Source organism: Pangasianodon hypophthalmus, chromosome 1 (genome assembly GCF_027358585.1).
Source record: "Pangasianodon hypophthalmus isolate fPanHyp1 chromosome 1, fPanHyp1.pri, whole genome shotgun sequence".
Taxonomy (NCBI): Eukaryota; Metazoa; Chordata; class Actinopteri; order Siluriformes; family Pangasiidae; genus Pangasianodon; species Pangasianodon hypophthalmus.
In genome coordinates this window covers 24298953-24312797 of record NC_069710.1, presented here as the reverse complement: position 1 = coordinate 24312797, position 13845 = coordinate 24298953, and the positions used below count along the sequence as shown (strand labels likewise).

General features: G+C 42.0%; 1 protein-coding gene across 4 annotated transcripts in view; it reads left to right on the top strand.

The window, feature by feature from the left end:
• Window positions 1-13070, top strand: part of cicb (capicua transcriptional repressor b) — a 50585-nt gene extending 37515 nt beyond the window's left edge. For 3 of the 4 annotated variants that reach the window (XM_026939564.3, XM_053233467.1, XM_026939566.3), the window contains 17 exons: window positions 1194-1302; window positions 1417-1599; window positions 2374-2506; window positions 2627-2805; window positions 2943-3078; window positions 4310-4407; window positions 4686-5541; window positions 5911-6050; window positions 6170-6318; window positions 6458-6639; window positions 6977-7348; window positions 7487-7806; window positions 9100-9254; window positions 9380-9540; window positions 9634-9768; window positions 9867-9998; window positions 11033-13070. In XM_026939564.3, coding sequence (XP_026795365.2) covers window positions 1194-1302; window positions 1417-1599; window positions 2374-2506; window positions 2627-2805; window positions 2943-3078; window positions 4310-4407; window positions 4686-5541; window positions 5911-6050; window positions 6170-6318; window positions 6458-6639; window positions 6977-7348; window positions 7487-7806; window positions 9100-9254; window positions 9380-9540; window positions 9634-9768; window positions 9867-9998; window positions 11033-11319 — 3727 coding nt within the window. In that variant the 3' untranslated portion in view covers window positions 11320-13070. The remainder of the gene's footprint in view (window positions 1-1193; window positions 1303-1416; window positions 1600-2373; window positions 2507-2626; window positions 2806-2942; window positions 3079-4309; window positions 4408-4685; window positions 5542-5910; window positions 6051-6169; window positions 6319-6457; window positions 6640-6976; window positions 7349-7486; window positions 7807-9099; window positions 9255-9379; window positions 9541-9633; window positions 9769-9866; window positions 9999-11032) is intronic. The other variant, XM_026939565.3, reaches the window with a different exon arrangement.
• The last annotated feature ends 775 nt before the right edge of the window (window positions 13071-13845 follow it).

Genomic DNA, 13845 nt, shown 5'->3' with positions numbered 1-13845 from the left:
TCAAACCCTGATGTGAGTTCCTCTTTGGGTGCTTTCACACATATTAGTTAGTTTGGAAGCGTACTGAGTCTACCTCACTCTAGACTGGTTATTTTGGTCCACACCAGAGTGCAGTAACTGGTCTAAGACCATATGAGCGAGGTGTGGAAAGGTTCTAATGAAACTCTCAAGCATTTCGATTGCAGAGAGAAAGCGATTCGATTCTGAATCGATTCAAAAATAGTGAACTAAACGTGTTTTAGGATGTGGGCGACAGTTTCCGTAGATGCGAGCTGCTAAGATGAGCTGCAAGGCACGAACTGAGCCAAATGACAGAGCTAAGTGTTGCAGAAATGTGTGTTCTGGAGATTTGGACTGATGAACAAAAAGACAGAATAAACAGAGAATGTTATACACAACATGATTTAAACTAGTCATTTTTATAATGATCTAGTAATATGTTGAGGGTGGCCACTTGTTCTCTGTGCTCAGGAGATTTTATGATTTCTACACACAAAAGTATGTTTATTTTTTCCATAGTCATATTTCTAACCAGTGAATGAAGGAGTTGCATGTATTTTCAGCCCTACAGACACACCTCAGCCAATTTTTTCTACCCCCCCTGCTTTTTGGTTTACTTATGTGCTGTGAGTAAACAAAAACGATTCAAAAGTATTAATTTCGCTCTGATTCAGACTTAGCAACCAGACTAATAGATGTGAAAGCACCCTGAGTGGTTACCTTACATCCGATATATAAACTGTAAGAAATTTACTAGTAATAAGGAGGACACTGGCGCACCACCTGTACCCAACAGCATCAATACAGCAACTAAACAAAAGCGTATAGACAAACCTCTAATTTCACAATAGCCACAGTGTCGCTTTCTGTTTTATTATGTGAAATTCTGACCATTATTGTGGTATGCAAATGAGAAGCAAATGAAAACATTTCAGACAAATAGATGAGCAATTCTGGAGTGTGCTGCTGTCACTAATTGATCAGTAGAGTCAGTTAGAACCCACAGAAAGGCTGCTCTGCATCCAGATGAGTTCCTCATGAAGCTCAAGCTGATCTGAATCAAGCCTAGTTCATATGATGGTGTGTCTGATGCATGTTGATGAATATGTATTTGCACAAAAATACATTTGCATGTGATGCAGGTAAGAGTTTGATCATTAGCTCAGCTGTAATGTATGTACCTGTGTGTCCAGGTTTTTACCAGGTGTCCTCCCTGACCCACCAGTCTCAGCATCTCCCGGGAAACGCCGTTCTCAGTCTCTGAGTGCGCTGCCCAAAGATGACAAAAACAGCCCTGGCAAGGTTTGACACACTTCAGGACAGAAAATAAACTTCAAATCTGTGACTCTTCAGACACATAGAAACTTTTGTCTTCTTTATCTTATGTCCATTCTGCTACTACTTTTTCAAACATAGAGGGAGAAGGATCACATCCGGAGGCCCATGAACGCCTTCATGATCTTCAGCAAGCGCCACCGTGCTCTCGTTCACCAGCGGCACCCTAATCAGGACAACCGCACCGTTAGCAAGATCCTGGGAGAGTGGTGGTACGCTTTGGGACAAAAAGAAAAACAGAAATATCACGACCTTGCATTCCAGGTAAAGTAATGTGTATGCGTACAGTCTCACACACTACTGCACTGCTGTTGAGGCACTGCTCACCGGTTAAATAAAATGATACTAACAGTAAGCTCTCAGATTTTAACTTAAGTCTTGATGTTTGCTCTGTTGGGTTATAAATATGTCAGGAATCTTGAGGTCATGGTTGATTTAGACTTCTCATTTAAGATATGTATACAAAACTGCTTATTTTCAATTATGAATTATCGCAAAGGTTAGGAGTTAGTTTCAGTGAGGTTTTGAGTAAACATCAACTACAACAAAGCACTGATTTAGCAGATTACACCTAGTTTATTCACCTGATTCACCTATTTTATTCACCTAAATTTCCAATTGACTATGAAGTCATGTTGAGGACATAATTTAGCCCCCAAATATTTAAGTACCCTAGAATTGTTTAAGCCACAAGATGTCAGCTAGTTAGTGACACCAAGACTCAGAAAATCTACAGCAGTAGAAAAGATTTGCTTGTAGCTGTAAAGTTATGGAAATTAAAGATGATATTTAGATACTATAACAACTCTCAAATCCAGGCTAATTGCGTATCTTTATAGCATAGCTTTATGATAGTTGTAAGTAAATAAAATGTAACTGCCTTCTGTACTGTGTGGTGTAATATTAGCAAAGGCCTAAATGTTTACAGGATGTATCTACTGGGCCACAAGCAAAATCGGAGCAGGTTGTGTTCTTTTTAAAGCATGGTGAGCTGCTTCACAGTTTTTTTTTTTTTTCAACACTTTCTATCCCTCACAGGTGAAGGAAGCGCACTTTAAGGCCCACCCCGACTGGAAGTGGTGTAATAAGGACAGGAAGAAGTCGAGCAGCGAGAGCCGTAATGCGCCAGGGGGAAAGGATGTCAGAGAGAGAAGCATGTCAGAGACAACAGGTAACAAGACTGTGCTCTTTTATTTTCAGGCCTAATAATAAACACTTCTTTAAGCCTTATCTTACAGCTTAGTTCCTAAAGTTCCTTCTTTTTCTTGCTCTTTCCCATTGTCTCATTCAGAGCCTCCATCTGTTTCCATGGGTGCTGAGCTTAAAGGGATTGGGCCGGGTGTGGTAGGCGTGTCAGAGCGTGCTGGAGGGGAGAGGCTTGCACGCCCCCGTGCCTTCTCACAGAGTGCTATGCACAGCTTGGAGAGAAGCGAGAGAGGCAACCCTCAGGTGCTAGCAGAGCTCTCCCAGGTAGTACACACACCCACACCCACTCATACACACTTCTATTCCCGTGTTCTAGGTTATATTAAAAAATATTGAACTGAATGATTCCCATACCAAAAACACCCATGTATTCACCTGTATCTCTCTCTTTCTCTCTCTAGATATGTGGGGATGGGGGCCAGTTTTCAGGTCGGGGGGGAACACTGTCTCAGGTCCAGAGGGGTGTGAGTGAAGATATGACCAGTGATGAGGAACGCATGGTCATTTGTGAAGAGGAGGGGGATGATGATGTCATTGGTGAGTCAAGACTATTCATTTACAATCATCATCATCATCATCATCATTTGGAGCAGGTTCTTCTAGATGTAGTCAAATTCAGCATTTTAGCAGCCACACATTCATTTGTGTTTCCTTTGAAACTTGTGAGCAGCTCCACCTGCCATCTAAATCCCCCAGCAACACAGTTTCAAATGTTAAAAATACTCTTTGCGAGCAGATACCAATTGTAGATTTAAGAAGTGTATATTCCTAACTACTATTTAATTATAACTAAAAGTGATTTTCTGTCTGGTCAGCATATCAGACAGCCAGTTGACGTCAGCGTATACCCAGCAATGTAAAAAACCTAGAAAATTAGATGCTAGAAAAGTGTGTAGGAATAATGTTTGTGTTTTTACATGCAAGTCATCAATAGCTGACTGATTGAAAAGCTATGTAGAGAAAAGATATATAGCTATATAGTGACCATGTTTGTGTTTTTACATGCAAGCCGTGAATAGCTGACTGATTGAAAAGCTAAATAGTTATTTAGGTGGAGTGGGGGTGGTTAACATTTATCATTTGGTATCAGGTGGACAGTATTCAGATTTTTGAAGCTTTGTGAAGCATTCATGTATCTAACCGATTCCACCCACCCTCTCCAGCACAGTGTAGGTAGCTTGGGTGAGAGAGACTTTTCTGCCAACTGAGCCTGCACAGGCACATAGCTAGTAGCTATGCCTAGGAAATAGTTTGAGCAGTGCTGATTTGTGTGTTGCATTTAAGCGTGTTTGAGGAGGCTTCACAGTGAGGGACAGTGCCATAAATGGCAATCCCATTGTCCAATTCAAATGACTGATTTCTTTAAAGTATGTCTGATACTAATTTTGGATTATATATTTTGTGTTTTTGATTCTGGACCATGAAAACCCTTGGAAGGATTGCAGACAGAACTCCTTTGCCAAAAGTGAAACTCTAGGGCTTTGGGATAAAGGATGTGTGGGTGCACCACTATGTTTACAAAAGAACTAAAAGCAGGATATGAATATTTCTTAAGCAGCACATTTAACAATTGCTCTAGCTTGATTGCTGTGGGAGGTGAAGCAGTCAGTGGAATGAAACAAAAAAGGTTGTCACTAGGATATGCACGCAGCAGCTGAAGGGAGAATGTACAGGTCATTGCAAACAATCCAGCCTTCAGACCTGTTCTGGTCTTCTGCTCGGCTTCATCAATAACTCAATGGCATTCTGTCTCCCTCTCCTAACACAGAGGACCCTTATCCAGGCAGCTCCATAGACCTGAAGTGTAAGGAGAAAGTGACAGACAGTGACAGTGAAAATGGATCTGGGGACGAAGGTGAACGCAAGGTAGCACTCCGATTCTCACTTGTGGCTCCACACCAGCAAAACACATGCAGTACACATAGCCTCAAGTGGTGTTTAGTTGTAATCAGGAGTAAACAGTTTGTAACTTTCGTTTTTTTTTTTTTTTTTCTGGAACACTAATTGTGGAAATTATGTTTAATTATGTTTAATTTAATGTCATAATGCAGTTAGATGCAGTTACTACAGTTACTTATCAATATCTCAAATTTTGTTTGCTCGGTTATTTCCTCCTTTCCTCTTTGCTCCTTTTGCTCTCTCAGAGAGTCTTTGCCCCTGTGATCTGCTCGTCAGCGTCAGGACCCGGTCACGGGCGGAGTGTATCTCTCTCCTCTTACCCTTCCTCCAGACACTCCTCAGACACTTCCATCAAGAAGAAGCGTGGGATAGAGGGAGGAGAGGGAGAGCGTCGGGATGGTGAAGGTGGTGCATCTCACTGTCTTCCCCTGTCTTCCTCTGGCCAGTCCATTTCAGTTAGCACATCTTCAACACTGGGAGCAGTGAGAGTAGCATCCACTATCGTCACTAATGTGGTACGCCCTGTTGTCAGTACACCAGTGCCAATTGCCAGCAAATCGGCCCAAGACAGAAAAGCCACCACTCCTCAGACGCAGCTTCTTATTGGATCTGGAGTGGCAGGAAGTGGGGCAACTTTGGCACCATCAGGAGGGGGCGGGTACTATTCCTCATCTTCGCCCAGTCCTGTAACTGCACCTGGAGGTCAAGGGGGGCTAAATCTCGTCTTGGGAAGCACATTCCAGGCACCGTCTGCAGTGCAGCTTATCACACCCCCTCCTTCTCAAAATCCTGCATCCCCCGCCACAGTCACTCCCACTCAGAGTAATGGTCCTGCACCTCTGCCTCTGCTGCAGCCTCACATCCTTCCTACAGCCTCGCCCGCACCCTCTGCAGGCCAAAAAGCAGTCACACAAGTACAGTACATCCTGCCCACTCTCTCTGCCAACAACCCCAAGAGCCCCTCCCCTCAGCAGCCCAGCCAGCCAACCAGTATCTTCACCCTGCCTCCAGCTCCACCTACACTTGCTTCAGTGGCAAATGGGAAGCAGTCAGGATATACCTCTGGCTCTGCAGTAGGCGTGGTCAGTCCAGGAGCTAGAGGTGAGGAGAAATTGTTTAGTCCATGTTGAGAGAAAACAATATCTTACAAAGAGGTTGTTAAGATATCAAACTCTGTGAAATTATTGTAAAATAATGAGGCTCTGCTGTACTGCTATTATTGTTATATTTCTTGTTTTAAAATGTTAAGCAAAATAAAATGATCTTTTAAAGAAGGTATAGCTAAACTATGAGCTGTTGAAATATCATACTAATTAAATTAATTCAGTTCTTATTAATTAAATTAATAATTCCGTTCTTCTCCATTGCTTTTACTGATATGCCTTTGTAGCTTGTGCTAGGTAGGTAAGGTGCTGGAGTGATAGCGCCCCTGTTATTTATATCACACTGCTGTTTTTTTTATATCTACAGTGCAAACACAGTCCCCAGTCTTACAGGGCAAGATGCTGGTTCCCATGGCAACTGTGCGGACCACTCCTGCCCCTTCTCAGCAGTTTCCCCTGATGGCTCCTCCTCTTCCTGTGCAGAATGGAGCTCAGACAGGAAACAAGGTGGCCTAACATTCTCATACGTACAGAACTAACAATTTGTTCCTGTGCAGTACACTGATGAGCTTTTCTTTGTAGCAGTGTATTAATTATTGGATGTAATACTACCTCTCCTCTTCTAGATCATCCAGATTGCCCCCATGCCTGTTGTGCAGTCCCAGCTTCCTTCAGCAGGGAGTCCTTTCCCTGTAACCATGGCAGCAGCCACAGTGGTTGCCCCCCCAGGCTCTACCCCCTCACAAGCTGTGCTGCTGCCTCCCCCACCCACGAGGTATGATACACACACTCACACCCCCGACTACACATGCACGATTCCTCCAACACTCCACTCCCACTCTTACACAATGCTGCAGTACTAGAGTTTACTGCAGTCTCTTCCACTCTTAACCATTTCTCTCTGCCTCTCTCAGAATCACTTATGTCCAGTCCACTCCAGGAGGGCCCTCCCCTATCCCTCTTGTATCCACTGCAACAGGCTCCACCTCCCAAACGGTGCCCCCAACACCTGGATCAGCATATGTGCCATCTCCTTTGGCCACCTTTGCAGCGATTGCTCATCCGGGACAGGCTTTAGTGCAGCCACTTATTACTGGTTAGTGTATGTGTATCAGCTGTGTAACATTTACACAGTTTACCTCTTACCCCAAATATCATCAATCATCCAGGACGAGTTTGGTGTCCTTTACTTTTGCCTTGGAGCCCTGAGGCTAATGGAGAACTATATCACTCAACATCTATTCTGCCTGACATAGTTTTTATTGACATTAGGCTTGAATGAGCATTAAACACGAAACATTTGTTAGCTGATAGATTATGTTTGGGGTAGAATTGTGTAAATTTAATTTTGGCCAAAGTATTCTTTTAAATGACATAGCTTTGTGTTTGGAGATAGCATCTTCCAATGAATTATTGTTTCTTTGTGTTAACAGGTCAGCCTCCTTTGTTAGCACCGCCCCAGTCTCACAGCCCAGCCATCACAGCCATCTACCCTTCTCCAACTGTCACCCTGGCGACAGGGGTGGTGTCTGCAGCAACAGTGCCACCTGGCGTGGTTTATACGGTCTCAAGCCCCTCTATCCTTCCCAAACACACTTCCACCACTTCTGTGACACCTACGACCCTGCCGGCCCCTGACAGGCCGGGTCACGGTCCTGCACACGCTGAGCTGGACAGACAGACGGACAAACTGCCTCTCTCTCACACTGACAGACTGACTAAAGTCGGCAGTAGCTCAACGGCTCCACCGCCTGGTGCGACATTGCCTCTACAGCCTGCCAGTCCAGCTCAGCCACCACTTGCAGGTAGAAAATCATATTTGTCTGGATCAGAGAAGATAATTAATTCCAATTTCTAAAAAAAAAAAAAAAAAAATGGAGATATTTGTGATTTTCATATATCTAAAGAACTCCCTGAATTCATGCTCTTGTATCATTTTCCAGCTGCCATTTCTAAACTTCCCCCGGTCCCTGCCAGGCCTCCACAGAAGATCAAGGCCACTGTGGCCAACATCCCTGTTGGCTGCTATGATGGGGGAGGGAGAGGAAAAGAGAGAGAGAAAGACAGGGAGAAAGAGAAAGAGAGGGAACGTGAGAAGGAGAAAGAGAGCAGCAGCTGTTTCTCGTTCGAGGTGGATAAATCAGGAGAAATGACTCCTGCTGCTCCCGCCTCACTAGATGATGGCTCTTCGGAAGCTGAAGCTCATAACAGTGGTGAAGCGGGTTCCACAAGCACACGCAGCAAAGAGGCCAATGCTAAAGAGGTGACCATCAATAAATCCTCTTCTGCATAATAAGATTAAGCACCTATCCTAAAAAATAAAATCGTATTGCATTATACATGCATTATAAGAACAACAATATACTGGTATTTTAAAAGTAAGACCTAAAGATACTAGGCAGATAATGTTGGCTAGTTTTTATGTCGGCTAACTATCAGATTACATTAATTTCATAAAACTATACTTTTTTCTACAACCAGCGACTGTGCAGTCAAACAAGTAAGCTTATGAGTAAACATTCATTTTGCTGTTTTTTTTCCTGTTCCCGCCTGCTGTGAATCATAAACACATTCCCATAATGCAGCGCTATGGTGTACTTTGAGTATTGAATTTGTGATGGAGCGATAGAGACACATACACAGAGATATGGCAAAAAAAAAAGAGAGAACATTTCTTCGTTCCAAGTAGAAGAGGACTGATAAGATTTAAAGACTATAGTTTTATCTTGTCAGAACTAGATACACAGTATTCCATTGTATTATCTGTGTAATTAGCCGGTCCTGTGAACTAGACAAGCATGTATGATATCGAATATGAAATCTGCCTTTACTGTGGTGTGAGTAATTAAAAAGCAGTGCAATCTCACGCTCACGAGGATAATATTAGGGTCAGGATCATTTATTTTTGAATTATTAAATCAAATGGCATAATTAATATTGTTGCAAAGGATAAAAATTTGCTGTGTATTATTTAATTGTTAATGAATGCTTCTCAGGCTCTCTGTATCCATTTTAAGTGGCGTTTGATACCTGTGGGTCAGTATGTAATAGCATAATGAATATTCACAGTTTTTGGTGCTTATCCACCACCCACGATGCATGCAGGTCTGCCCTACTTCCACTTGTGCTGTGCAGAAAATGATCTGAGATTGCAATGTGGCACGCATGTTAATCAAGTAGTTGGACTGTCTTTAAGACAAAGTGGAACTCTATGCAAAAGCAGTTTATTCAGTGGAAAATGGTGGAAAGTCATGTAACATTTTAATACCTCACATCATCCTTCCCACGCAAGTGTCGAGCATAATAAAGTGCCACGGTCTTTCCCTGTTAGCAGAATGCATAAGTGTTGTGTTCTTTTTCCTAGCAATTAATGTTAGACATTTGAAATGAAGCAGGGTGACAATGGGGGCAGAAGTTTCTCATTTATGATTTTTTTTTTTTTTTTTTTTTTTTTTTTTTTTTTACAGTCTAAGTACAAAGCAAGAATTAGCATAAACTCTCATGCCTCATGCAGCTTAGAAAGGATTAATTTGATTTCTTTGTGCTTTTCTCACAGGCTGAATGGAAAGACTCTACATCCTCTTCTCCCTTACCTCCATCAGCGTCAGAGCCTGCCCCGCCCCTTCCGCAGTCAGACAAAGATAATCCTCTTCCCAAAAAGCTCAAGTCCCGCCCCCCACCGCTGAAGCGCCCATTCGACTCAGTTGACAAGTGAGTTCCTTTTTCGACAAAATATCATGCCATAATTACATTTTACCATTGCCTCGCCTGTATGAACATTACAATTTTTTTGTTCTATGGCTGTGCTTATTTGACATGACCTGCGATGTGTGCAGAGTCCTGTCAGAGGTGTACTTTGAGGAGCGATTTGCTGAGCTGCCAGAGTTTCGTCCAGAGGAGGTGCTTCCCTCTCCAACCCTGCAGAGCCTGGCCACCTCTCCACGCGCCATTCTGGGCAGCTACCGCAGGAAGAGGAAGAACTCAACCGGTGAGAGAGGCAAGAACAAAGAGTTTAGTGTTCAGTAACATGCATGCTTAACGCTAACAATAATAATAATAATAATAATATTAATGCTTGTGTTGTGTGCAGATTTAGACTCCTCCACGGACGACCCCATCTCCCCGAAGAGAAAGAGCCGGCGCAGGTCTAGCTGCAGCTCAGAACCTAACACACCCAAAAGTGCTGCCAAGTGTGAGGGTGATATATTTACCTTTGACAGGCCAGGTAAGACAACTCAAGCTTCACACTGACTTGCAAGTGGAAAGACAAACCATCATGGTTTCCGACTTCCTGATATCTTATTTTCTCTTTCTCTGTGACAGGTACAGATGGGGAGGACATACTGGGGGAGCTGGAGTTTGATAAGGTGCCATACTCCTCTCTGAGAAGAACTCTTGATCAGAGGAGAGCTCTTGTCATGCAGCTATTCCAGGAGCATGGTTTCTTCCCTTCAGGTAACATACACACACACACACACACACACGCCAATCAAACTTGTGATGGCAGAGATACTTTAAAATATTGCTAAACTACAAGATACAAAACAAGAGCCTAAATACTGATTCCATAAGAAACCGTTTTATTACTTTGACTTGAAAAGAGCCTCCAAAAAACTGACAAGAAATACACAAACCAGTTACTTACCAGTAAAATATTTATACCAGAGTGCTGTTGAATTTTCTGTTGTGTTTTGTCAGAAGGTGTTGATTCATTTACAATAACAGGAAGTAGTTCAGGCTGCAAACCAAGTGACAGGTTTTTATTGGTGAAGTTTTCTGTGAGGAGATGTTTATTTAGCATGCTTTGAAGGAGTCTTCAGTCTCAGTGCTTTGCAACATTCAGAGGTTAAGATATAGCTGTTAATAATTTAAGTAACAACAGTAGCTAACTTATGTCGTGTTTTAGTAGCTAATTTGTTTTATTTTGACATTACACATCATTAAACATAACTATGAATGGATAGGAAGTATGACGTGTCATTCTTTAATAAATTAAAGCTTGCAATTGTTGCCAAATTGCTGTGGCATAAGATGAGTAAAATACTTCAGGTCATGCTATTATAGGAAAATAAACGACTGCGGGTTGGTACTGAATCACACCATCCTGTCATTGATTATTTTCTTATAACAACATGCTCGTTCATATTTATTCCTTACAAATGATGCAACCACCTCACTACTAGGAAATTGAGTTGAACTACTATCTTTGAGAACAGTGCAAGTCAGACAATCTCTCCTCAAAAACATTAATCTTGTTTGAGGAGTAAGCAACCACCAATTTCCACCCCTTCATACAGTGGAGATGAGTGGCCTGTTTGGATCTTTCTCTTTTAGAACTGCCTCATCCTCCATCTGAAGTGCTTTTCTGATATTTTTAAAGCTTTGCAAGCCTGTTCGGAAGGAAGCATAACCCAGATAGACTCTCCTGTGCTCATGCAGAAAATCCCTTGTCTAATCTTTACATATGTTTCACATATTTTTCTCTGTAGCCCAGGCCACTGCTGCATTCCAGGCACGATATGCTGATATCTTCCCTACCAAGGTGTGTTTGCAGTTGAAGATCCGCGAGGTCCGCCAAAAGATCATGCAAACGGCTGCGCCTACCGAAATTGCAGGGACTTCTGACTCTGCCTCTTTACCGGGCCCATCTGGGCCTGCAGCCAATGAGGGAGGAGGCGGGTCTGAGTCTGCAGATAAAGAGGCAGAGCGAGACGAGGAACAAAGCAACTCTGATGAGCCCAGGAACGCAGGCGATTCACTGGACTCCACCAGATGAGTTCAATGGACAAAGTGAGAGGAACGACTGACGACCAGATCCCTCCTCCTGCATCTATAGAAGACACGTGTATTGCTCTTCTCAGTAGAGTGCGAGTGTGGAATGGATGTTCAGAGGGGGAGGTCCCAACACGAACTGGGTTTTTTCAACTGAATTCTACAGTATTTCATGTTTTGAAAAAACTTTTAATTATGAAAGACTCAAATATAGGTCACATTTACACACACACACACACACACACACACACACACCATTTCTCATTGTCTTAAATATCCACACTTGAACTTAAAGCATTATTTTACTGCGAAGGCTTCCTTGGGACTCTTGAGACTTGAAGATTACAGAATTGTTCTGTAAACAGTGAAGGCAACCCTGCTACTATACAAAGGCAGGACTTAGGCAGGCATCAGATTCCTTTACAGACTAAACTGATTTTTTTTTTTTTTTTTTTTTATAAACATGACATGGAAGTATCAGTCGGGCACAAATGGTTTGTCATAGGCTCATGGTTTACTGCCAGTCATTGTGAGGCTGGCCTCCACTGGCTAGGTTTTAGAGATGATGAAGACTTAATGGACTCGTATATTTTGATATTTACTTCCCCTTTCCCAACTTCCATTGTGTTTCAGTTTTAAAGGCTTTTTATTGGCAAGCATTGTCAAGGCACTGAATAGCTTCAGTGAGGGAGTAGCTTAGCTTTCACAAGCTCCTTCTTCCTATGATTGGCTGTAGTAGATGCCAGTCACAGCCTAAGCTACAGATTGGCCAGCCATGAAGGAAGATGTTATTAGAAGGGAAGTCAGTGGGCACATTATGGCCATTGATTGGAAGTTTGGAAGTTTTTTCATATATATTGAGAAACATATTTAATTTTTTTTCTTTCCATGCCATTTTATTCATGTTAATATGAGATGAGGAGGTAGAAAGGATGGTGAAATACATTGTTAGGAATTTACTATAAGACATAACTTTTTAAAAAAGAAAAAGCAAACTTGACTTTTAATTTAACTCAAATCTACAGGTCAATATGTTATTGAATTTCTCATTACTGTTCTTAATACTATTCTTGTGGATCTGATCCGTATAACCAACATACTGCACCTTTTTGTCTTGCTTTTGAGGATGGAAGTATGAGAGGACAGGAGCAAAAAAAACAAACAAAAAAAACAACTCCACTCTTAGTTTGTCCTCCAAAATCGCACTTCAACTGCGACATTGAACTTTTCCTTTTATTGGCCTTATCTTGATAATCACAGAGATGTGATGATTATTTTTTCTTCTTTCAAGAACATAAATATATTATATGCTCCTCTGTTGTGCAGGAAATCCCAGTCTTTTAGCGCTAGTTCAACCTTCTCCACTAACATTCCTCCCTGTTCCTTCATTCCTGTTTTTCCCTCCTTCTGTCACTTTATTGGTCTTTCTACATCTCAGCCACTTTAGGTTGAGCTAAGAGAGAAAGGTGGAAGAAGAGGAGAAGGAGGCAGGATGTCTGTGATGATTGTGCTGTGTGAGGCTTGTTCGTGTTGTACATAGTTCTGGTGGAGTCTCATGGCTCTGTACCATAGTAAGGAGCATTATTAAACGTTAAACAATGCCATTACAGGAATTGAAATTGTAAAACAAATGAAAAAAATGATTATGAATATTAACATTTTGCTAATTATGTGAAAAGATTTATACAAATAAGCTCTACATTTGTATCTATTTCTCTCAGTATATGAATAAATAGATGTTCAAATAAACAGCAACACCTCTGTTCTGCGTAAACCACTTATTGTGTGAACTGTCCACACAAGAATCAACATTTTGTAGTGAGCACAGCAAGATCTCTGGGCAGATGTTCACGTAACTCTTTACAACTGTGGTGAGCAGAAAAACATCTCAGAACTATTGAACCTGAGGCAGATGGACTACAAGCTGAAAACCACATTGACTTCCATGCCTTCAGCCAAGACCAGGAATCTGAGGCTACATTGGGCACAGGTACACCAAAACTGGCTAGCTGAAGATTGGAAAAATGTTGCCTGGGGTGATGAATCTCAATTCTGATGCAGAGAATGGGGTCAGAATTTGGCATCAGTAGCATGAATCCATGGATCCACCCTCCTTTGTGTCAACAGTTCAGGCTGGTGGAGGTGGTGTAATGGTGTGGGGAATGTTTTCTTGGCACACTTTGGGCCCCTTAATAACAATCAAGCATCATTTGAATGCCACAGCCTTTGAGTATTTTTGCTGATTACATGCATCCCTTTATGGACAACATTTATCAATCTTATAATGGCTAGTTCCAGTATGAGATTCAAGATTACAGATGCAGTTCTTAAATATAGTCATAAGAATTACAAAATGTAGATTGTACATTGCAATTTGTACTACACCATGAGGGCAAATTATAGCATTTAACCTATACCTGGAAATGTATGTAAAGTAATACATAAGGGAAGCAGACAAAATGTGAAGTATTGTGCTGCTCTCCTACCCAAGTCCTGAATGACATTTTCATCAAATTGAGTGAGCTACACT